This window comes from Eumetopias jubatus, unplaced genomic scaffold, assembly GCF_037043125.1.
Source record: "Eumetopias jubatus isolate StellerSeaLion01/CBP00866 unplaced genomic scaffold, mEumJub1_p1.0 scaffold_2, whole genome shotgun sequence".
NCBI classification, from domain to species: Eukaryota; Metazoa; Chordata; class Mammalia; order Carnivora; family Otariidae; genus Eumetopias; species Eumetopias jubatus.
This window is the reverse complement of record NW_028274808.1, coordinates 141,794,303-141,820,223: the sequence shown is the minus strand read 5'-3', so window position 1 is coordinate 141,820,223 and position 25,921 is coordinate 141,794,303. Positions and strand designations below refer to the sequence as shown.

General features: G+C 44.0%; 1 protein-coding gene and 1 pseudogene across 1 annotated transcript in view; one reads left to right on the top strand and one right to left on the bottom strand.

The window, feature by feature from the left end:
- Window positions 1-7,410: 7,410 nt before the first annotated feature.
- LOC114206722 (centrosomal protein 15 pseudogene) lies at window positions 7,411-12,540 on the bottom strand (annotated as a pseudogene).
- An 8,498-nt stretch (window positions 12,541-21,038) lies between these two features.
- FAM47E (family with sequence similarity 47 member E) overlaps window positions 21,039-25,921 on the top strand; it is a 31,817-nt gene continuing 26,934 nt past the window's right edge. The window contains exons 1-2 of the mRNA XM_088021339.1: window positions 21,039-21,082; window positions 23,991-24,360. Coding sequence (XP_087877465.1) covers window positions 21,039-21,082; window positions 23,991-24,360 — 414 coding nt within the window. The remainder of the gene's footprint in view (window positions 21,083-23,990; window positions 24,361-25,921) is intronic.

The following is a 25,921-nucleotide window of genomic DNA, read 5'->3' as shown; positions in this document are numbered from 1 at the left end:
AGAAAGCTCTAAATCCAGAATGTCTGGCACCATGCAGTGTGTTTACTCCTTACAAACAAGGCCACTGTCTCACACTTGTTCTACAGAAAGGGAGATTTATTCTGGTGGGGAGGGGACTGGGTGAGGGTAGAGGAAGAAGGGGTGGTGGGGAAAAGCTTCCTCCTCTGGAACACAACCTACACACTGTCCACAGCCCTTGACCCTGGTGTTGTGAGTTTTCTTTTTCACCAATAAAACCTACTCTTTAACTTAATGCTGGGTGATATTATGGAATCAGTTCCAAACTCTTTAACGATAGGTGATGACCCTGAGGGAACTAATATCTATGTGTGAGAACTAAAAAAGAAACTGCACACTTAAGAATGAGGGTCCAGGGGTGCCTGGGTGGCTCAGTGGTTAAGCATCTGACTCTTGATTTTGGCTCAGGTCATAATCTCAGGGTTGTGGGATCAAGCCCCGCATGGAGCCCCACTTCAGGCTCCACAGGGGTTGGAGCCTGCTTAAAATTCTCTCTCTCCCTCTGCCCCTCCCTCCCTCCCTCTCTCTTTCTAATAAAATAAATAAATAAATAAATAATAAGAATGAGGGTCCTTGGGAATGCCTGAGTGACTCAGTCAGTTAAGGGTCTGCCTTCGGCTCAGGTCATGATCCCAGGGTCCTGGGATCAAGTCCTGCATTGGGCTCCCTGCTCAGTGGGGAGCCTACTTCTCCCTCTCCCTGCTTGTGCACTCTCTCTCTCTCTGACAAATAAATAAATAAAATCTTAAAAAAAAAAAAAAGGAATGAGGGTCCTTATCAAAAACAAAAACAAAAACAAAAAAACCCAGAAAAGCAAGTGTTGGCGAGGATGTGGAAAAAAGAAAGGGAGTCCTTGTGCACTGTTGGTGGGAATGTGAATTGGTGCAGCCACTGTAGAAAACGGTATGGAGGCTCCTCAAAAAAATAAAAAAATAGAACTATTGTATGGTCCAGGATTCCCATTTCTAGGTATATATTCAAAAGAACTGGAATTAGGATCTCAAAGAGATACATGCTCTCCCATGTTCATTGCAACATTATTCACAATAGCCAAGACATGGAAACAATCTAAATATCCATCAATGCCTGAATGGATAGAGAAATGTGTTATATTCACACAATGAATATTATATTATTCAGCCTTAAAAAAGAAAAAAATCCTGACATTTGAGACAACATGGATGGACCTAGAGGGTATTATGCTAAGTGAAATACACTAGTCACAGAAGGACAAATACTACATGATACCACTTGTGATATCTAAATGTGAGTAATCTAAAAGTGTCAAACTCACAGAAGCAAAGAGTAGAAGAGTGGTTGTTGGGAGCTGTGGAGAGGTGGCAACAGGGAGGTATTAGTCAAGGGCTATAACGTTTCACTTATGCAAGATGAATAAGTGCTAGAGATCTAGTGTATAGCATAGGGCCTATAGGTAACAATACTGTATTGCATACTTAAAATTTTGCTACAGGGACACCTGGGTGGCTCAGTTGGTTAAGCATCTGCCTTCGGCTCAGGTCATGATCCCAGGGTCCTGGGATCGAGCCCCACATCGGGCTCCCTGCTCAGTGGGGACTCTGCTTCTCCCTCTGCCTGCCACTCCCCCTGCTGTGCTCTCTCCCTCTCTGATAAATAAGGAAATAAAATCTTAAAAAAGTTTTTGCTACAAGGGTAGATCTTATGTTAAGTATTCTTACCACATACACGCACACACAGATAATAATAATAAAAAGGGTTGAGGAAACTTTTGTAGAATATGGATATGTTTATGGCATGTGGTGCCATAACATAGATCATGGTGATTGTGGGTATATACTTCTCTCCAAACTCATCAAGTTGTGTATATTATATATGTACAGCTTTTTAACGTCAATCATGCCTCAATAAAGTGGTTTTATTTAATTTTTTATTTAATTTTATTTTGTTTAAAGATTTTGTTTACTTGAGAAAGAGAGAGAGCATGAGCCAGGGGAGGGGCAGAAGGAGAAGGAGAAACAGACTCCCCACTGAGCAGGGAACCTGACACAGGGCTCGATCCCAGGACCCTGAAATCATGACCTGAGCCAAAGGTGGATGCTTAACTGCCTGAGCCACCCAGGTGCCCCTAAAGTGGTTTTTTTTAAAAAATGAGGGTTCCAGCCAAATATAATGCCAGAGTTCTACATAGAAATTCCAGAGGCTGAGCCGGCCCAATACTTTCCTTGAAATAAAATCTTAATATTTGATGGTGCAAAATATCACTTTTTAAATTGTCTCCTTGGGCACCTGGGTGGCTCAGTCGGTTAAGCGTCTGCCTTTGGCTCAGGTCATGATCCCAGCCCCACCTTGGACTCCCTGCTCAGCGGGGAACCTGCTTCTCCCTCTCCCTCTGCCATTCCCTACCCCTGCTTGTGTGCTCTTGCTCTCTCTCTCTCAAATAATCTTAAAAAAAAAAAAAAAATTGAGTCTCCTGTCCTTCTGAACAGCATCCACCTCGCAACCCTCCAGGGATCGTCTCTCTAATCGTAGTTTTTTTCCTTAACCTCCTGCCCTCAACCCCACTTTTGTCTTATTGGGGCCTCTCAGGTCCTGTGTAATCACCAGATTCTCTAGGGGGTTTACAACATAACCCCGTCCTTTTCTTGCTAATTTTGGAAGCCTTTCAAATTCTCCATTTACTTGGGGTACCTGGCTGGCTCAGTTGGAAGAGCCTGTGACTCTTTATCTCAGGGTTGTGAGTTCCAAGCCCCATGTTGGATATAAAGTTTACTTAAAAGTAAAATCTTAAAAAAAAAAAAAAAACTCCATTTACTCTGTCTTATCAAAAGTTAAACATTACCTGCTATATGCCAGACTCTGTTTTAAGGGCATTTACAGATATTAATAATTTTTTGAAGGGCTGAACAGGGGAAGCAACCCCATTTGTCCATGGATATTCCCGTCACAGAGGACGCTCAAGCCTCAGCTGAGCGGTTGGTTTGGGTCTTGGTCAGGAGGAGTTCTAACGTGGAGCTCGGGAGGAAGGCAGGTGGGAGGCTCCAGGTGAGGGCTAATGCAGGCAAATGGACCCCCTAGGTGTGAGAGCTGTCTGGTTAGATCAGACTTAGACAGGTGGGTGCCTCAGACTAACAATAATTTTGCACCCCTTCAAAATCATGATTTTACAGATTTGTTTAACATCAAATATAAGGCTGTGTGGGGACTGGTCGCAGAGGTCAGCCTCTTTCCAAGTCCAGCTCTGGGACCATATTTGCACATGTATTCAGTATTTAAAAAAATCCTATAGTTGTTAATGAAACCAACCTCCTTGGAAGCAATTTATTTTAACTCCAGCCTAGTCTTTGGGGTTCTCATCCCCAACTACAAGTGGCTTATCCAAGAGTTCTGCTAACATAGGTACAGTGCTTTGCCTGTAAGGGGTTTCAGTAAATAAAACTCTTTCCATCTTGGGATGACTGACCCTGCCCCCCCACGGTGTATAACTCAGTCACGCCTTGTATTCCCAGGTTCTGATGATGTTGGGGGAATGTCATTAACAATGAAATCTGCCAACCAAGGAGAAGAGAAAGAAAACAGTTTTATGAATTGAATAACCATTAAGCCAGAATGAGATGTGCATCACAGGCTATCAGCTAAAGATATGGCAAAGGCAGAAAAAAAATCTCACCTTTTTATTTACCCAGGCGGATAGAACCTATTCTGTACATGTCCTCAAGATGAACAATAACTACTCCTCAAGTAAGAGGACTTGGCAGCACTGTTTGTCACACATAGTACAGCCTAAATTCACTTGGCAATTGAGTGGCCATCTGTGTTAGCAGTTGCCTTCACCCAAAGGGAAAATAAGACTTCCTGAGTCTTTAGGACAGGTAGGAGTTTTACAGCTTAGAGCCACACACCTGCTCCTACCATCCTACAGAAACTGGGAGAGAGGAATGCTATCTTCTTGATGATTCCATATCAAAGAGATGGCGCCCAGGCCCTTAAGAAAGACATTCCTGGATTGTAAAGATGGCAAAGGACTTATTTCACTTTGAAAAAGACATACATACACCTCAAAGGGACAGAGAAGAATTTGCAATTACAAGTTGTCTATAACGCTCTCTAAGAAAAGTAGTGGTGGTGCGGCGGGGGGGGGGGGGGTCTCTCTCCATTGCTGCACTGGGGAAAATTTATTTATTTTTTCTATTTATTTTTACCCTTCCCTCAGCACCAGTGAAGCTGCACCTACCCTCTCAGAGGTTAATTTGACTAAACAGCCTTAGAGGCAGGAGTAGAATCCAAGGGAAGGAATGGCAGGTGAGCCTAGGAGAAAGCAGATGGCTGCAGACAGGTGAGCCAGGCAGCCCAGGGGTGGAGCGAGACCGTAGAGGCTTGCTTGCCCCAGGTGTTTGCACTAGCCCTCCATCTCAGCTGTCTTCTATCAGTAACTGCCTTGTAAGAAGCAGACACAGCTTCTGACAAAAATAACTCATCGCTAATTCAAGTAAGGTTTTAAAGCAATATGACAACGATCATGACCATACAAATGCTGCGTGAAGGTAAAGCCCTTGCTAAGAAATGCCACATGTCCTGTAAGTGGGCCATCATTTCAGTAATAAAGGAGAGACAATGACAGAAACCTAGATAATTATCTTTGATGACATAACTACTCCATTTAATGACCTTACCAATATTTGTTCCCTTCTTCCAGACATTTCTCAAATTTATTTTAATGAAGGTTTATTAAAATTGCCCCAAAGAACACTGTAAAAATGATATGTCTTGTTTGCCATCTATGGTAATATTAGAAGCAAAAAGAAAGTTTTTCTCTGGATCTTGAGAAAAAGAAGGAAAGTCTTGGATCCCAGCAGTATCAGACATGGTGAACTTATGAGAATGGGACGGACCTCCTTACTGTATGTCCTGAAGTTTGCCCTCCTGGAAAATGAAAGCAAGTGTCATGCAGAAGGTAGAGAACTTTTTATTGCGTTAAATGTGTGCCTGACTCCTGACACTGTATAAAAACGGAGAAACCAAGCACAGAGAGATCCAACCATGAGATTATTTCTGCAGTGCTTGGAAGAGTTCCCAGAACTTGGTAGGTTCTTAATATTTGTTGACAGCTAAATGTCAAACCTTTGACTAAAGTGGGAGGAATTTAGGGGTGCTAGTTAAGGGAGGAGGAAGCTTTTTTGTCACGATCATCTCGTACTTGATGTCAGTGTTCGAGGGCACTTTCTATACAGCTGCCCTCATCCAATGTGTTTTCAATAAGCCATCCTGTACAGAGGGCTCTCAGGCAGAGTGCAACTAGATTTGAGCTCCAATTCTGTGTCAACTCTATGAGAGCAAGCCATGGGTTTTACTTGTTTCTATACCCTAGGAAGTAGTACAGTGGTACATAGCAGATGCTCATAAATGCTGATGGGGGATTTTGCTAAAGCTTTCTATTGAGAACGTTCACATTTGATGACATTTTGAGAGATGGAGAGAAGGAAGCAGAGAGTGGCAAGAGGGAGGTTGGAGAGAGATTGATTTGGGCAAAGAAATTCTATTTTCAAAACATCAAATCTGTCAAATCAACTTTAATGAGTCTCAGTTTTCAGGGCGCCTGGGTGGCTCAGTCAGTTAAGCTTATGCCTTCGGCTCAGGTCATGATCTTGGGGTCCTGGGATAGAGCCCTGCATCGAGCTCTCCGCTCAGCAGTGAGTCTGCTTCTCTATCTGCCTCTGTGATCTCTTGTTTTGCTCTCTCAAATAAATAAATAAAATCTTTGAAAAAAAAATAGTCTTAGTTTTCTGTGAATGGACCATACCACATTATCTTCTCAGGGATCTGCCTTCTCTGGGTGGCTCAGTCATTAAGTGTCTGCCTTGGACTCAGGTCATGATCCCAGGGGCCTGGGATCGAGCCCCACATCGGGCTCCCTGCTCCGTGGGAAGCCTGCTTCTCCCTCTCCACTCCCCCTGCTTGTATTCCCTCTCTCGCTGTGTCTCTCTCTGTCAAATAAATAAATAAAATCTTTAAAAAAATTCTGAAATGCTTATGAGAGGGTGGATAAAATGTATGTGGGCCACTCCACCTAAAGAGACATTACCTGACCACAGTGTAGGAACCTCTGAATCGGATGTTATTTTCTCGGGTATTAGCAAACTTGTCTGTATGCGGTTAAGTTTCTGGTGTGAAAATGCACAGGACGATTAAAGAGATGATTTTACTCCAGCTACTGCAAGGGAAAAATGCTCACTCATGAAGGAGGAATGAATGTCTCAAAGAAAAAAAGAGGGTCTGGGGTTTTGTTGAGGAAGGTAAAGGAGAGTCCTGAAAGGAGGTGGTGAAGACAGGTCTTATCTCTGCTGGGCAGGGGGTCTTTTGAGGCTAGCTGGAACACAAGAAGGTCAGGAGGCATCTCAGCTGCTTTCTGGGAGCAGAGGGCTCAGATAAAGTTCAACAATGTCAGTGGACTCTGAAGCCCACTCCTGTTTGAATCCTGCTTCCCTTACTCAGTAGCTGTGTGACCTTAGGCCAATTATTTAACCTCTGTGTGTCTCAGTCTCTTCATGTATAGAATGGAAATAATAAATAGGACTTGCCTCATGGAGATGTTTTAAGGATGAAATGAGATGAAGTGTATAGAGTGCCTGCCACTGGATGTGCTCTGTAAATGTTACCACCATTCTGAAGCATTCTGTGTAGAACAGAAATTAGGTTTCCAAGGAGGGACCAAACTTGCTAGTGCTCTCGTATCAGACTTTACAAAAGGCAAGAAGTCTCACTCAGATAAGACAAGTCGTTTTTATGCCTCCCTAAAAAGCTGACAGGCAGAAATGCTTGATATGCACAAAATGAAGTAACTTAGAACTTTCTTTTAAAATGCTAAATTATAAATTCAGTGAGATAGTAGTTAAAATCCTTGTGTATGTATATGTAAGTAGGTTTCATTTATATACAATGGACCACTGGGATTTATTTAAATGATGCCCCATCATTTCATTTTAGGGAATGTTAGTCTTTCTTTAAAATTGTCTTGTGGCTGATTTAAATAGTAAAATTAAGATAAATTTCACTTTAGGGAAAAAGTTTTTCTTTTTCTTATTTATTTTTAGCAACATATTTGATAAACAGAACACCTTTCAATATTAGCTCTTAACACGTCCATGGGTTTGGCAGAAAGCAAATTCATGACCTCGAAGTAGTAGTAGGTCTCAAAGTGATAACCTGAGACTTGTCAGCAGATACTCCTCTCTTCACTGTCATTGAGGAGGTAATGGGATGATATGAACATGTTCGATTCCTATGTTCCTGAAATGACCTGTGTATTCTTTAATATTCAGCTGTACCAAACAGGTTTTTTTTTTTTTTTGAAAGAGTATGTGAGGACGTTATCACTGTGCCCCCTTTTGAGTGGTATTTTCTGCTTTATTTCCATTTTCAACACTGATAGGATATGGTCCTCTTCCTAAAAGAAACTGTTCCCATTTGGGAAAATAGTCTTCTATTGATACCCAGTAAAGAGTCTCAAGAGAAACCACCTCTGGTGGTGGAATTGGGTGAATCTGGGTCTGTAGAGACTTTGCTGTTGTTTCTATATCCTTTAAAAGACTAAGGTTCCTTATAAAAGGAGTCTCAGCTGCTTGCATCTAACATGCCTTTTCCTCGTTTTCATCTACAGATTGACTCTCCATTTGTTGAAGTAATATTGATCTTTGTGAGACTATTTCCTCATGTCTTTTAGAAAGGCGAATCTCTTGAGCAAAGAAGGAAGTCACCTTTATTCAAAGCTGCCTTGTAAGCTTTCTTGACTGAAGAGCCTGCACCAGTACAGATAAAGATCAAGTGAAGTGCGTGCTTCGAAGGCTCAGAGCCTGATGGCAAATCTTCTGGTTGGGTGAAAAAGCTGAAGGTGACTATCACACTGCCCTACTGTGCTTGGACCTCTTCTGTAAAGGCGCTGCTCCTGTCAGGGCAATCGTTTTTATTATTATTTTATTTATTTAGTTAACGTATAATGTATTATTTGTTTCAGAGGTACAGGTCTGTGATTCAACAGTCTTGCACAAATCACAGCGCTCATCGTAGCACATACCCTCCCCAATGTCTATCACCCAGCCACTCCATCCCTCCCACCCCCCACCACTCCAGCAACCCTCAGTTTGTTTCCTGAGATTAAGAATTCCTCATATCAGTGAGGTCATATGATACATGTCTTTCTCTGATTGACTGATTTCGCTCAGCATAATACCCTCCAGTTCCATCCACGTCGTTGCAAATAGCAAGATCTCATTCCTTTTGATGGCTGCATAATATTCCATTGTGTATATATACCACCTCTTCTTTATCCATTCATCTGTCGATGGACATCTTGGATCTTTCTATAGTTTGGCTATTGTGGACATTGCTGCTATAAACATCAGGGTGCAGGTGCCCCTTCGGATCCCTACATTTGTATCTTTGGGGTAAATACCCAGTAGTGCAATTGCTGGATCGTATGGTAGCTCTATTTTCAACTGTTTGAGGAACCTCCATACTGTTTTCCAGAGTGGTTGCACCAGCTTGCATTCCCACCAACAGTGTAGGAGGGTTCCCCTTTCTCCACATCCCCACCAACATCTCTCGTTTCCTGACTTGTTAATTTTAGCCATTCTGACTGGTGTGAGGTGGTATCTCATTGAGGTTTTGAATTGGATTTCCCTGATCCTGAGTGATGTTGAGCACCTTTTCATTTGTCTGTCGGCCATTTGGATGTCTTCTTTGCAGAAATGTCTGTTCATGTCTTCTGCCCATTTCTTCATTGGATCATTTGTTCTTTGGGTGTTGAGTTTGATAAGTTCTTTATAGATTTTGGATACTAGCCCTTTATCTGATATGTCATTTGCAAATATGTTCTCCCATTCTGTTTGTTGTCTTTTGGTTTTGTTGACTATTTCCTTTGCTGTGCAAAAGCTTTTTATCTTGATGAAGTCCCAATAGTTCATTTTTGCCCTTGCTTCCCTTGCCTTTGGTGATGTTTCTAGGAAGAAGTTGCTGCGGCTGAGGTAGAAGAGGTTGCTGCCTGTGTTCTCCTCAAGGATTTTGATGGATTCCTGTCTCACATTTAGGTCTTTCATCCATTTTGAGTCTATTTTTGTGTGTGGTGTATCGATGGTTCTTATTTTTTTATCCAATCTGATACTCTCTGTCTTTTGATTGGGGCATTTAGCCCATTTACATTCAGGATAACTGTTGAAAGATATGAATTTAGTGCCATTGTATTGCCTGTAAGGTGACCGTTACTGTATATTGTCTCTTTTCCTTTCTGGTCTATGTTACTTTCAGGCTCTCTCTTTGCTTAGAGGATCCCTTTCAATATTTCTTATAGGCTGGTTTGGTGTTTGCAAATTCTTTTAGTTTTTGTTTGTCCTGGAAGCTTTTTATCTCTCCTTCTATTTTCAGTGACAGCCTAGCTGGATATAGTATTCTTGGCTGCTTACTTCAGTTCAGTGCTCTGAATGTATCATGCCAGTCCTTTCTGGCCTGCCAGGTCTCTGTGGATAGGTCTGCTGCCAATCTAGTGTTTCTACCATTGTAGGTTACAGACCTCTTGTCCTGTGCTGCTTTCAGGATTTTCTCTTTGTCTCTGAGACTTCTAAGTTTTACTATTAGATGTCAGGGTGTTGACCTATTTTTACTGATTTTGAGGGGGGTTCTCTGTGCCTCCTGGATTTTGATGCCTGTTTCCTTCCCCAAATTAGGGACATTCTCTGCTGTAATTTGCTCCAATATACCTTCTGCCCTTCTCTCTCTTTCTTCTTCTTCTGGGATCCCAATTATTCTAATATTTCATCTTATGGTATCACTCATCTCTCGAATTCTGCCCTCGTGATCCAGTAGTTGTTTATCTCTTTTTCTCAGCTTCTTTATTTTCCATCATTTGGTCTTCTATATCCCTAATTCTCTCTTCTGCCTCATTTATCCTAGCAGTTAGAGCCTCCATTTTTTATTGCACTTCATTAATAGCCTTTTTGATTTCGAATTGGTTAGATTTTAGTTCTTCTATTTCTCCAGAAAGGGTTTCTCTAATATCGTCCATGCTTTTTTCAAGCCCAGCTAGTATCTTTATAATCGTCATTCTGAACTCTAGTTCCAACATCTTACTAATGTCCGTATGATTAGGTCCCTGGCAGTCAGTACTGCCTCTTGTTTTGTTTTGTTTTTAAGATTATTTATTTATTTGACAGAGAGAGATAGCGAGAGCAGCAACACAAGCAGGGGGAGGGGGAGAGGGAGAAGAGGCTTCCCGCTGAGGAGGGAGCCCAATGTGGGGCTTGATCCCAGGACCTTGGGATCATGACCTGAGCCACCCAGGCACCCCATCTTGTTCTTTTTTTTGAGGTGAGTTTTTCCGTTTTGTCATTTTGTCCAGAGAAGAATAGATGAACGAGAGAACAAAATACTAAAATGGCAACAACAACCCCAGAGAAATATACACTAAACAAATCAGAAGAGACCCAGAACTGGAGCAAAAAGAAAGGAAAAAAAAAATATGATCATGCCGGTGAATAGAACAGAGCCACACACTAGATTTTGGGTGTATTTTGGTCTGTTAGAAGAAACGGCCTCCCAAAATTTTAAAGAAAGAAAAGCTTATGTATATACAAAAATAAAGGTAAATACGATGAAGTGATAATAGGGCTGTAAAGACGAAAATTAAAAAAGATTGTAAAAAAGGAATTGATAAGATGGTTGAAAAAGGAAAGAAAAAAATTCAAAAAAAAAGGAAAAAGAAAATTAAAAAATTAACTTTGGAAGACTAAAGAATCAGGGGGGAAAAAGCCATGAATTCTATGTGCGGTATTCCCCTAGCGCTGGAGTTCTCCCGTTCTCATTGATCAGTAAACTTGGTCTTGGCTGGCTCTTCTTGCTGATCTTCTGGAGGAGAGGCCTGTTGCCGTGGTTCCCAAATGTCTTTGCCGGAGGCAGAATTGCCCCACACTTGCCGGTCCGGGCTAAGCAATCTGCTCGGGTTTGCTCTCGGGAGCTTTGGTTCCCTGCAAGCTCTCGGTACAGCTTTGGAAGAGGAGAGTGAAAATGGTGGCCTCCCAATCTCCACCCTGGAGGAGCCGAGAACTCGGGGCCCTGCTCCTCAGTGCACCCCCAGAGAAAAGCAGTCAGTCACTCCTGTCTCCCCGGTCTCTGGCCGCACTCCGTGCTCACCCGGCCTGTGACCGAGCATTTCTATCTCTGGCATCTGACCTCATGTGGAGTCTCCAAACCCAGCAGATCCCTGCGGTGCGCTCCCGCGCCGCTCCTCCCGGGGGAGGAAGGGGACTCTCCCCGGCTCTGCCGCTTGTTGGGTCCCTGCTGGAGGAGCAGTGGCTCGACTGGGCCGCGGATCACGGTTTATGGCCACCCCGAGCTGAGAGCCCGCGCCTCGGCTCCGTCTCTGCAGCCGGCTTCCCCGCTCCGATACCCGGGAGCTCTGCCGCACTCAGGCACCCCCGGTCTTTCTGTGACCTCGAGGGTCCTGAGACCACACTGTCCCGCAAGGGTTCCACCCCCAGCTTAGCCACTGGAGCGACGTCCCTCAGCAGAGCTGACTTCTAAAAGTTCCGATTTTGTGCTCTGCGGCTCTATCACTTGCCAGAAGCTGCCGACGGAGGCCCCCTCCCCCGCTGTCTATCCTCCCGAATATCGCCTTGGATTCACTTCTCTCCACACACGTCCTACCTTCCAGAAAGTGGTCGCTTTTCTGTGCAGAGAGTTATTGCTATTCTTTTCTTCGATCTCCTTTTGAGTTAGTAGGTGTTCAGAATGGTTTAATCCCTATCCAGCTGAATTCCTGGGACCAGACGAAATCCAGGTCTACTTGCTACTTCTTGCTCCTCCCTCTCAGGGCAATTGTTTTTAAAATAAAATTTCAAACTATTTGTTCTTGATGAACTTCAGGTGGGCATTAGGAGGAGGGAAGCCGCTGTCATATGCCAGGGACAGTGGTAGGCATGCTCATATTTTCCTTCCTTTACACTAATCCTATGAGGTAGGGATTATATCCCCATTTTACATTTGGAAAAAAAAAAAAAACTTGGGGGAATCTCTGAGAGATTAAATAACTTGCCCAAGATCATGAAGCTAGTAACTAGACACAACAGATATGGATTCCCAGTTAAGGGCTCAAGAGAGATTGTCAACCAATTGAGAGAAAAGAAACTGGTTTTCATTTTTCATATTACCACCTCATCACCAGGTCCCGCCATTAACAAAGCTGGTCTGGGAATCTCGAGAAGCACAGGTCCCTAAAATGCATTGAGTAGTTCTATTTAGATTCTCCATTTCAGAAATCCTATGAATCATAGCCCCAATATTTACTGGGAGCTTAACTACATGCTATGCATTGTTCTAAGCACTCTTCATGTGCTAACTCACATCATCTTCACAAAACCCAACGAGGTAAGTGCTATTACTATTTTCGTTTTTACAGATGAGGACACTGAGGCATAGAGAGGTTAGATCACTTTCCTGAGCTTGTACATCTTGTACAACAGAGCCAGGATTCAGATCTAGGCAGCCGACACCGACATTCATGCTCTTAATACTCTTTAAGCTCATACACCAAAACAAAATGGGCTTGAATGTTGTACATATATGATGAAGTGGTTTGGAGAGATTAAAGAACATTTTAATTAACTATCCCAAACCAACAGAAACCTGTCAGGCTGGCTACTCAGGCTTAAGTCACTTTATAGTTATCATAGGAATTTTAAAGGAAAAGTAATGAAGACAGACATTAAAGGATTTACACCAATATAAGCACAATTATTTAGGTTCCTTCGTTTCTGTAGTAATTAGGATGTCTTATGGCCTTGACCAAGTGTGGAACTTGTTCATATATATTTCAGGTAATGAGATGAATAAAAGTGATGTGAAAAACACAGGTTAGAAACTGCCATGGCCCGATAGGGTCCACTTTTAAGTAAAAGTTGGCTTGACTTGGTATGAATAATAGCAAAGGTATCTCTGATTCAGACTTATTTTAGATGTCTGCCTGTCCCAGTCCTGTTCCATATATTGTCAGTATCACAGAAAGTAAAGTCCAGCCATTCTAAGGACATACCCAGGAGTTTGGGCCCATGGATGAGTTTGGTTTGTGTCCTCCAAGTCCATAGAGACTGAGCATAAATTCAAGAAAAATTTGGAGAGCTTCTTGTAAGGTACCATTTTAGGAGCTAGGCAGGATGGTAAATGATCTTTTCCCCTCCAGTGGCTCAAATACCCTGGTAAAGTCAACTACCTCAAATATTTTTGGTGAATAAAAAATGAATTGTAAATCATAATAACAAATACCATTGAGAACATGAGAGAAGTCTTCTTCTCCTCCAGCCATTGAACTTGCATTGAACCCTGGGCCAATCTGAGCCAGATCCCCAAGGAATACCCTGCACTGATTGACTGGGGCTGCATTACTGTCGGGACCTGAACCAGTCACAGGTGGAATGAGATTACAGTGGTTACACTAGTCAGAGTCCATCATGAGAGTTGAGTGCAGTCATTCTCCCAAAATGAGTGACTGCTGCACAATGGGGAAGGGGTAGGATAATCACCGAAGAAGCAGTGGTAATGTCCACTAAAAATGCTAAATGCTTGATGCTTACTTAATAGAAGGAGGACTGAAGGGAGCCCTCTTGGAGGTGAGGGGGAAGCAAAGATTCTACCCCTGGAAGATGTGGGATTGGAGTGGGGACTTTAAAGACAGTGGTGGAGACCCATGACTAAGGAATTTTTAGGCAAAGTGTACAACATGAACAACATAAAGAAAGAGTATGGGAGGGAAGACTAGAAAGCAGAATAATATAATCGGAGAGGAGAAAGAGTGAGGAAGAAGGGAAATACGTGAGCAGGCCAGAGCTGCAGGGTTTAAATGCTGGCCTGAGGAGTCGGAATGTACTCCATGTCTAAGGGGGAGCTGTTGAAGGTTTTAAGGAAGGTTATGGCATTATTAGGTATATGCTTGCCAAGACTCTAAAGATTCTTCTGCATCAGGGTTGAGGCTGAATGCCTCCAAGTCACCTTGGGTTAGGCTAGTGTTTCCTGGCCTGGCCCAGCCTTCAGGGACTAGGGACAGAGTCTCTTTTACCTGCACTGTTTCATCAGATTTTGATCTAGCTCAGCGACCCTGTTTCTCCCATTCTACATATATGAGTCTGGTCTTTCCGAGACAGCTGGTCACTGCTCTGTGGACGGGCTGAAGGATTCTGCCAGGGCCCTGGGGAATTCGGCTCCTCATCCCACACTTAGCTTCAGGACCTCCACATGCAGAAGGCAGGGTTCCTAGCTCAGCTCTGATCACCAAGGATTCAGCAGGTAGAGGCAACTCTGAGGCCAACATAGGGCCAACTCCAAAGAGGCTATGCACATGAATTTATTGCACCTGTTTAGGACCAGATTCCCAAGGAAGTCTAGGAAGGATGTGATGGGAAGGAGAAAAGGAGAGTGCTTACCCATCTCAGGTTCAAAGAAATAACATTGTAATATAAAATATTATAAAATTATAGAACAAAATTATAATTTTGTCTCCAGGTATACTCCGGTGGTAATAAGAGCACGTTAAATATTTACCCAGCCAGATGGAGTTTGTTCACTAGGACAAAAATTCTGTGAAATTCTTTATGGGGGCTACACTCTTCATCTCAGTTCTCAGTGAAAGTCCCTCATCCGAACAGCTCCAGGACTAACAACCTCTGCTCACGGTAGAAGGAAAAAAGGGCAACATCTTATTCTCTGGAGTAAACAGAACAAAAATAACTGAAATGGAGGCACATACTTATAAAAGTATGAAATTTCAAACTTGGATTAATACCATGTATTTTCTATCCTTATAACTGAGCAACAAATGCAATCGACCTACGGGTAAACCCAGGGAATGTTTCTGAGCCAATATTGCTTGAGTGCTTCCTTTGTACTAGGCACTTGGCTAAATACTTAATTTTTGTCTTGTCCAATATGGTGGCCACCATCCCCACGTGGCTAATGAGCAACTTGAAATGTGGTTAGTCCAAACTGAGATGTGCTTACATTTCAAAGACTTAGTATGAAAAAAAAGAAATGTAACATATCTCACTAATATTTTTATGTTGATTATATGTTAAGATAATATTTTTGATTCATCAGGTTCAGTAAGATATATTATCAAAATTAATTTTATCTGTTATCTTTTCACTTTTTAAAATATGACTACTAGGGGATGCCTGGGTGGCTCAGTCGGTTAAGTGTCTGCTTTTGGCTCAGATCATGATCTCAGGGTCCTGGGATGGAGCCCCACATTAGGCTCCTTGCTCAGCCGGGAGTCTGCTTCTCCCTCTGCCTCTGCCCCTCCCCCCACCGTCGTGTGCTCTCTCTTTATCTCTCTCTCAAATAAACAGATAAAATTTTTTAAAAATATGACTATTAAAAAATTTTAAATTACATATATGGCTCACACTGGTGGCTTGCATTATATTTCTATTGGAAAGCATAGTTTTAGATTATTTCTGTACTGCACCCGTACAACAACCATATGGTGTAGACTATTAGTAGGTCTTTTTTCCTGAAGAAGAAACTGAGGTATAGAGGCTGTGAGAGACTTGCCCAGCATTATTAAGTGGTGGGGCTGTGATTCAAACCCAGGTTGGTCACCCAAATTAGCCACTATATTATATTGACTCTTTAGTTTGGTTTATGAATCAACTCTTTTTCTGGGTGACTCAGTGTAGAGCTCTGGGTTATGATGGGATTCCCCCACTAATTGGTTGCATGAGTTTGAGTGATTGTCTTAATCTCCTCATGTCATTGGACATGAGCTTAGTAAGTCTAATGAGTCAATAATGCATTACTGTTTTATTTGAATTGCTTCTTTGGCTTCACAAACTGTGAAAACAAAAATTCAGCTCAACCTAACAAATATTTCTTTAACATCATTATGTACAAATGAGAAACAGCCCAAATAAACACTATCAAATATGTTAATTGCTGAGAGGGAGTTAATTATGTTTGGAGGAGCACCAGAATTAATGAGCAAAACACATTTTAAAGTCTCCATTTGTAAAGAGAAGAGCCATGCTCACTTGAAGCTTAATGAAAAACAGATATAATATTGTTTTTAACTGATATTGATTATATTGGAGGCTCTACATATGGTCATTTTTCAAGTACTCCTGCAACCTTTTATGCAAAGAATCTTCCAGAACTTGAATGCTTTTGAACCAAGAAAGGCATACCAACTCTAAAAATACAAGCAAAGGAAAGTAAATCCTAAGGTCATGGTTAAATATTTCTTTTCTATTATTGTCATATTTTAATTAAACTATACTGGACGAGGATTCAAGTCCCCCCTAACACACTCCAAATGCTCCTTGTTTCCAATTTTTTAATGCATATAGTGATCATAATCTGAGCCCCACTTGAGAAACAGCCCAGGCTTTAGGCTGTAGTTGACCCTAAAAAGCTATGAAGCAGGATTTTGGGGGAACATTTCTATTTAGTTGTGAGACTCCAAATCATAATCTCTGCTCAGGTCTGAATGCAAATGACAAGAAAATCAGAAGACCTAGAATCCTCTTCAGGCCGGGCATACATAACACTGCCATGGAATTTCAACAACACCCCTGCATTATACAGGACTTGTCACTAGCCCTGGCTCCTTGCTTCACCATCTGTCCCGTGTGTTTGCTCTTTAACTGCAAACTAACTTGGCTTTGGAGCAGGTATTGTTTCAAACTTCCATAATCCACAAGGTGTTCTTTGAAATTACGTCTCAGTGCCACCTTCTAACTATTTCTCTGGCAACATTTTTTTTCAACCTCAGGTGTAGCCCCTTGGTTAATCTTACTCTTTAATCCATGATGCTCCATTCTCAATTGGGTGTGCAAGGCCCCCTCTTATTCATTCATTCATACCTTCCTTTTCTTCTCCATTCTCCACTTCTATACCTCTGCCTTCTCCATAAGCAACCATTCCTAAGTGTTTGAAGTATATCCTTCTCTCTGTGGGAGTTCTTGTAAAACGTATATTTTTGTTTCGTGTGCATGCATTTTTAATTTATATAAATCATATTGTAGTAAAAAAAATCTCACTGTTTCTTTCTTCACCCAGCACTACATCTTCAAAAGTCTAACCATGTTGCTGAATATATGTCTAGACTGTTCCTTCTAACCGATGCCTAGTTATCCATTTCATCCATCTGCATCACAGAAATGGACACACACACATCACCCTCAACTCACTGATACTACTAATAATGCTGTACAAATATCCTCATACATATGTTCCCTATGGGTGAGAATTCCTCTGGATTCCTATCCCTGCAGGGGAAATGCTGGGTCATAAGGAACATATGTATCAGGGTCCAACCAGGAAAGCAGCAGCCACACTAAGTGAATTAAAACTGAGGGATTTAAATGCAACAACAGGTTCCAGAGGTGATGGAAGAGCTGAGAGCCAAACAGAGGATATGAGGTAACCAAGAGATCAGTAGCAGGAAAGCCCCTACCACATCCAAACCACAGGAATTACTTATAACTGGAGCCTGAGTCGGATGGGAGTTGGAATCGTATCGGGGCTGCCTGGTGGGAGCTGAAAGTGAAGGCAGAAATATATATACACCCTAGGAGACAAAGGGAGAGAAAAATACCCTGATCCCACCCCCCACCCCGCTCGGATCTCCTTTCAGTGCCTTCTGCTATTTGACCCCACCCCCAAATGCAGCCAGGAGGGACAGGCGGGGGCAAATGAGATTACAGACTGTTGTAAACACGCCGTTTACTTGGTTTGACTCAGTCCTTTTGATTGCTCTCCATAGTAACAGCACTGGTTCCCCTCCTACCACCAGCAAATCTCTACATGTAATCCACTCTTCACGGCCCACCATTCTCCAAAAGGTAGCAGCTGAGATCTCTTCCAACTTCCTTTGAATGAGTCTAGCCTACTACAGATGCCTCAGGCATCCCCTCAAATCTACCAGCCTGCTGGATCTCAGGGACCCACCCATCCATTGGACCATAACCTCTCGAGGCCAATGGAAATGATTATAGTTTTCATTTCTGTAAGTTCTGTTCGGTTCTTTTTCAAATCTTTTAAAAAGTTTCTTGTACTTCGCTCAGATTTCCAAATCCCTCTATTACTTCCGAAACACAGGAAACATGCTTATTTTATGTACGTAAACATATTTATACAAAACTAATCTTATTTATGTATATTCTGTATCTGAACATCCCAATACATAAAGTCTCTGTGATCAGATTCTGTTCTTTGTTGTTTCTGCTGTCTCTTAGTCATTGTGCCTTTTTTCTTGGTGGGTTTTATTTTTGTTGGTGAGCTCATGTCCACTGTAAATTTATCTGTAGGAATGCTGTAAGAACTGGCTGGGGGTACAGTGGTCTAGACTCCTTGTAGTCCTGCAGGGATGACTGGTAATATTTTGTAAAGACACCAAAGGTTTCTACCAGTCCAGGACCACTTTATAATTTCTCAGCTTAAAGTTCTGTTGTGTTTGTTGTTCAAATGCTTTTTTTTTTTTTTTTCTGGAAAGTACCATGAACTAAGTATTGCTGCGTATGGAGTAGAATGCTACAGAAACAGTAATTAGTCCTTGAGCGGGAAAGATGCAGTAATAGTGTTTGGCAACCCTGTTATGGGTGTTTGAGTAATCCTATTGGGAAATAAAATGGTCACACTACCTGGTAGTGAAGCTAGAAAAGACCCCCAGAACCTCATTATCCTCATTCTTAAATAGCATCTACTCATATATGTAACACATTTTACCTTTGTGTTGCAAAAGAGACAGACAAGAGAGAGAATGAATGAGAGATTCCCTGAGTAATGACTATAATTTGGGTTTAGAATGTGATGAAGTAAAAAGAAGTTGTTTGTCTCTTACTAGATATGGAGTCAAAGTTACTACATGGAGCAAGTAATCAACTTGTGAGGATGCAAAAGTCATGAAACAGGTGGATCCTTATTAATTCGTGCAACAAACACCAGAAACCAAGACTCAAGCTGACAAAGACCACGTCTGTTTTATTCCTCATTGCATCCTTAGTGCCGAGAATGACCATAACAACCAATATTTGTTGAATGAGTACCTACTGCACTCCAGGCCCAGCACTAGGAGCAAGAGATAAAAACCCTTCCCCTCAGTCTTATGAAAAAATCCTACTTCCTCAAAGTAATAGGAGCTTGAATCTGCAAACAAATGAACATGAAAGATATTACCAAAGATAATGAAAACAATGGATCAGACTCCTTATAATCATTACAATTGTCGCTTTCTCCATTAACTGACTCTTAAAACAGCTCTGGGAAGCAGGCAGGGCAAATATTACTCTCCCCCCCACCCCCAACTGAGATACTACTACTGCTCTTACTAGCAGGGATTCTTAATGGCCAGCACTGTTAAGTGCTTTACATCATTATCTCTTTGATCCGCCAGTAACCCTTATACGGAGATACTATTATTTCCTCCATTTCAGACTAGAAGATCAATGGAGCTACAACAGTTTGAGTAATTGTGCCCAGGGGTGCCTAATTATTAAGTAGCTGAGTCAGGATTCATCTCAGGTGGTGGGACCCAGGGCTCTACACTGCATGGAAAAGGCAGCTGGACACAGACAGCAAATGAAGATGCTGGAACTAGTGTATCAGCACCCCAGCCAGCCTGAAGGGTTAACTTGCTTCAAGCTTATGCACTCCTTGCTTGCTGACCCAAGTCCCTTGATCTGTAGCAGAACGAACTGACTGTCCTTGAGATTTGCAGACCACTGGCCTTGAGGAGTGAAGGACCAAACTTTCCCAGAAGATAAGGCCTGATTACATTAGAAAACAGCAGCCATGGATGCCAACAAGTCTGTTCAGGGTCATGACGGCAGATGACTAACTGCCTGGGCACCCGCTTCTCCTGCACACAGCGCTCCCCTCCCACCCCCTTTTCCCACAGCTTCCCCTTTAAAAATCCTCCAGCTTCACCTGGATGGGGAAGATGGTCTTTGAGACATTAGTCCACCACTTTCCCAAGTTGCTGGCTTCTTGCATAAAGCAACCTTTCCTTTCCTACCACCACCACTTGTCTCTAGATTGTTGACTTTCCAGCCTCGGGCAACCAAACCTGCCTTAGGAACTGGTTCTGTCCCATAACACTAGTACCAGTCAGAGCAACTTGAATAGTATCCAGACAGTTAACAGATTCCCAAAGGTGAAGCTAATTTATTCCCAGAGATTTTGAAGATGAGAAGACTCATCTTTAAATGACTAGGAGAATTATCCCACTGTAAAGAAACAATTTAAATACAATTTAACATTTGGGGACAGGAGAATGCTTTGCTGCTCTTTTCCTCCGGAAGCAATGCTTAATATTTAAGTCAGGAACACTCGGAAGTAGTAAGAGAACTTAGCAAAACCCAACACACATCCTCATGCCAGCCATACTCCCATGGGCTTCTGCTTATGGGGACCAAGTGGATGGGAACGTCACTGCTAGAAGTGGGTCCAGGCAAAAGAATCAAATAACACAAGAGCGGGAAGGGACTCTGGAAATCAGCCGGTGACCAAGTATTAGTACTCAGCCCTCAGTTTACGGAGGCGGTGAGGCCTAGGGATTTCCAAGACCTCCAAAAAACAGTCCACGCTAAAAGGCCTTCCTACCACCCAAAATCAGTCTATGCCTTTCCCTCCCTTTTCACTCTTCTTCTGTTGCTATCAATCCAGCCGCTTCTTCCTTTCCTTCAACAAACCCTTTTCGAAACGGTGGTGAGCAAAACAGGCGTGGTCCAGCCTACCGCAAATTTCCGTGGGAAGACGATGCCTTCCCGACAGGTGACAACACGGTTAAACCAAGGACCTGCTCCTTCTCCCTCGGCCCGCCACTGCCCGCCGCTCTTAGCGGCGGCGAAGGCCCGGGTGCGGTGGGGGTAGGGCGGCGCGTTCCTGGGGGAAAGCGGGGTGCGCAAGGGGGCGCCTGGGCCGGCCCGCGCACAGCTCGGCGGTCTCCTAGCGACCCGGGCGGCCGGGAATACACAGCACGAAGGCCCGGCTGTCGTCCCGGAGCGGGGGAGACCATGGCCGAGGCCGGGCGGCTGTGCGGGCCGGCGGCGCGGCCCCGGTAAGCTCGGCGCGCCCCGGGAGGCGCATCGGGTGGGTGCCGCGTGGGGGCGCCTGCACCCGGTGCTTGCTGGGCGGCGGGGGGGGGGGGGCAGATGGCTGGGGGGGGGCGCGGCTGGAGGTCCCGCCTCCCTTTTCTCCCCACCTCTCAGCACCTAAATGATGATGATGATTATTATTTTTTTAAGATTTTATTTATTTATTTGACACAGAGAGAGAGAGCGAGAGAGGGAACACAAGCAGGGGGAGTGGGAGAGGGAGAAGCAGGCCTCCCGCGGAGCAGGGAGCTGGATGCGGGGCTCAATTCCAGGACCCTGGGATCATGACCTGAGCAGAAGGCAGACGCTTAAGGGCTGAGCCACCCAAGTGCCCCGGCACCTAAATGATTATAGTATAAAATATAAAATAACCAGCGCCCGACGCTCCTGTCGCAAAGCACACTCCCCACTGAGCAGGGAGCCTGATGTGGAGCTCAGTCCCAGGACCTTGAGATCATGACCTGAGCTGAAGGCAGACACTTAACTGCGCCACCCAGGTGCCCCAGTAGTTTGTTCATTTTTATTGCTGGTATGGATGTACCACTGTTTGTTTATTCGTTTTACCTATTGAAGGACATGCAGGTGTTTCTGGGTTTTGCTGTTGCTATCAACATTTGTATACAGGTTTTTGTAGAAACATAAGTTTTCATTTCTTTAGGATAAATGACCAATACTCTTTTGTAATTCTTACGGATGGAGCTATCCATCCATGTAGCATATGCTAATGACTGTGAAAATAGTAAATGTTTAGAAAAAAATATTTTCAGTTTTATTTTCTGGGTCAAGCAAAATTTTTCATAAACTTAACAAAATGCAGAGGTAAGTTTATTAGCTACGAGAGGGAAAGTGGGGTAGTGGGAAGCCCTCCTGCTATAGTGGTTGCTTGTTCATCTCTCAGAACTTGGTTTCTTCACTTGGAGGGGAGGAGGTGGACTAGATTTCCTTCAGGTTCTGCCAGCTCTAACATTCTGAGGCTTGAGCTAGCTGCCATACTTTCCCCATTTCGAGGGGTATAACTGTCCGTAAGCAAAAATATCAGTCATCAGATTGGATTTCATGAAGTGCTTGGATGTTTGAGTTAGTTGTAAATGTGTAGAAAATAAACTTTGTAAAGATTTCTAATATTATAGAAGGTTACTTACTAGTAGGTCATGCTGAATGGGTCATCAAATCTTAAGGTTAGATGTAATTTCAACACCCTGCCACTTAGCTATCTAAGAGTGATTTGTTCATTTCAAAGAGCAACTTTTTGTATCCTTTCATCTAGATCTTCACAGTAGAGCTGGTTTAAGCCCCCCCTCCCAGCATGCACATATAGCAAGCAAGACATTTCTAGGACTCATAAGGAAAGAATAGGGATTAAACTAGAACCTCTTAGAAACGCTTTGTGCCTATAAAGAAGAGTGCAGCAAGGAGTAGATTTGGTGTAATGAGCCGTTACAGATGAAAGGGGCCTGGAGGTGGAAGAGGCTTCAGGAAAAGACACCAATAATATAGAAACATCTGACTAAGGCAGTGATGTAGTAAGAGAATGAGTGACCTGCCCTTCAGCTGCTCAGGTTCCAAGTCCTGACTTAGGCAATGGCTGGATGTGTTAGATTATCCAGGAACTGGTCTTATTTTCCTTCCATCAACTGCTTCCATCTCATATTTATATCCTAACAACTCAGTGCAGACAGGGGCCTTGTGGGTAAGGAAACTGGGTGAAGCAGCCTGGGTAGAATAAAGCAGTAGGGAGGGGTGGAGACCCTGACTAAGGGAGCATAGGACTTGTCTATAGAGGGCAACCATTATACTAATTGGTGGCTCCATGAAAAGGTGGACCCAGTGTTCCCAGAGAGCCTGATTTTTGTTCTAGATTATGTATGTGAACTTTTTTCTATGTCAGAAGCTCTAGTGTAGTGCTTAAGCACCTTTCTCTGGAGTCACACTACCTGGATTAAAATCCCACCTCTACCACTCATTAGCTGTGGGATCTTTCACAAGTGTTTGTTTTGTTCTCAAACTTCTTTGTGCCTCGGTTTCCTTATCTATAAGTGGGAATAATGCCAGTACTCGGTACCTACTTCATTGGATTGTTATGAGATTTAGATAAGTTCATACATGTAAAGCATTTAGAACATGCCTGTTATATAAGAAGTCCTTGATATATGTTAGGTGTTCTAATTCTTATTCAAACAGAAAAGGGACCAAATGACAGGTTTGTAGGTCCCATGCAGCCCATGGACTGCCAGTTTGAAATCTTTGACCTGAGGTTAAGGGGTTAACTGAAGCCAACAGAAGTTAAATGAAGTGCCAAGGTCATTTGGCTAGTTAGGCATGAGTGGTCCCTGGGATGCAGGTTCTTCCCACTGCACTGTGGTCTTTTAAAGGATAAGAAAAGGTCCCTGGAGGAGCTGCAACTTGTGAGAGAGGAGCATGCGTAGATGAACCAGGTGGTAATAATGAATTAGATTTACACCTAGTGACATGGATGGGCCTTTATAATATGGTACTTGGCAAATCAGTAAGAAATGGAATATTACCATTTATGTAAATTAAGGATACATGCACGTAAAAGAATGATACAGATATTACAAGGAGTATACAAGCAAAAGGGTACATTTTAAATCTGTGAGAGGGGTTTTGCCTGTGCGGGGGGGGGCAATTAGAATGGGATACGGGGTAACAGCCTAAGGAAACAGGAGAAGGGCCTTGCATAGGCCAGAGATGATGCGCGGTGAACTAGGAGTCTTATTAGCTCAACCCTCTCCTCGGAACCCCTCCTCTCTTACCTCACCTCCTCAAGAAAGGTGGAGGCCAGCCTCCTTACAACCTCTGTCTCCCGCCCCAATCCCTGTGCTCCATACAACCAGGCATGTTGTCTTCCAGGTACAAGGAGAGTCTACCTTCCAAGTGTTTCACAAAGCACAGGCACAAGCTGACGTGTCCCACCTCCCTGAACAGCCTGCGGTGGACGTTTGTGAAGAAGGGACTGGATGACTTCAGGAGGGGCTGCCCGCCTTGCGAGGGGCTGCTCATTCGGGGTCCTCAGGAGGCCTTTCTCCCGCAGATCCGTCACACAGCTCCCCGACCTGCCCCAAGGAAGAGGCAACACAGGCGGCCCAAGGAAGCAGCCCTGTTTCCCAAGCTGTCACCAGCGACGCGGGCGCGGAAGGCATTCCTGGCGGATGTTGAAGCCCAGCTAACCCCGCACCCTTTGGCTCTCTACCCTAATCTGGGGGAAGACATGCCTGTCGAGGTGACCTCCTGACCTAGGGTTGTGGGAGGGCCTTGAAAAGAATTCTCCTTGGACGTGTGGGAGCTCCTTTGAGGGGGTGACATGCTTGCATGGTTGGGGGGATGAGGAACGCCTCCCAGGGTGAGAGTGCTCATGGGGGCTGGCGCAGACTTCTTTTCTCTGCGCCCGGGAAGGACATTGGCAGCAACGCACTCGCCACTCCTTTTGTTTGCTGTGAAGCCACACAACTCATAAAGGTCCAGTAAACCGAAACATTCGACTTCTTTTCCCCTGAAGGTCTACCAATCTCCTTCGCTTGGGACTTTTGGAGGGCAGAAACCAAGGGGGAATTGTCCAGTCTTGCTTCTGTTACTATAGCCTGGTGTCAGCCGGGGTCCATCGTACTTAACTAACGGCTGGGTAGGCGGCATGGGGGGACCTGAAAGGTCGTGGGGGAAAAGTCACTGCATCATTAGGCTGGGTTTGGAGGGCAGCTCCAGTGTCCCGGGCTGCTTTTGACTCTGAGCGCCATAATCCTTAGCATCTGGCTCTTTCTTGGCTTGAATCTCAAGATGGCTTCCACGCCTCCGCATTGGGTCTTTCAAACAACAGGGCGGGGGGGGGGGGGGGGGCAGGGGGCCGGGTAGTGGGAACAAAAGTTAAAGGGTCCGTGCCAGCTGACTGTATGGGAGTCTAGAAAATTGAGTTTCTTGGTTGGGCATTGTGACGGAGAACAAAATCTAGAATACAATTCCGTTAGATTCGAGGAAAAAGGCGGAATGGATATTGGGCAGGGACCTAACAGTACCTGCTACCCACTCCCCCCAACGTAGCCTGTCCCCTAGGTCAGTCAGCACGGCTGACTTCTCTGCAAAGCCCTTCCAGGGCCCTTTCTTAGTCAGAGTCAAGTCTCCGCCCTGGTCGGAAAGGCCCTTGTGCCGTCTGCTCTCCGCCCCACCCCTGCTCCACTCCCGCTCCAGCCTCACCGCCTACTCCTCTGCTCTCACCCGGCCCCGGCCGCGCTGGCCTCCTGCTGCTCTGTGGACGTGAGCAAACATGTCCAATTCAGATTTCTCTTCCGTGCCCAGGACACCTGCCCCTGTGTGTCTGTCTGGCTCACTCCTTCACACCTTCAGATCCTTGCTCAAATGTCTCATAAAATAACACTGCCCTTCCACCCGCTCCTCTAACCCTCACCCTGATCTATTTTTCATCGTCGCTCTTGTCACCACTGGGCTCCTTGCTGGAATAAAATCTCTAGAAGGGCAGGGACTTTATCTGCCTCTTTCACTGTGTACCACTAATACCTGGCATATGGTAGACACTCAATAAATATTTGTGCATAACGAATGAATGAATAAATGATTAGTGGCAGAAAAGACAACTAGAATTTCTAATCATTTATTTTCCACTTGGGGCTTTCCTCCACTGCCTCCTGCAGGCCAGAGCTTCTGAGCCCATGACAAGCAGATTATCTCCACATACCCTCAGATGGCACTTGGGATGGTGGCCCTTATTTCCATGTCTCACCTCCCCGAGAGAGGTGTGTTGGCTTCTTTCTGAGGCAGGATCTCTTCTTATG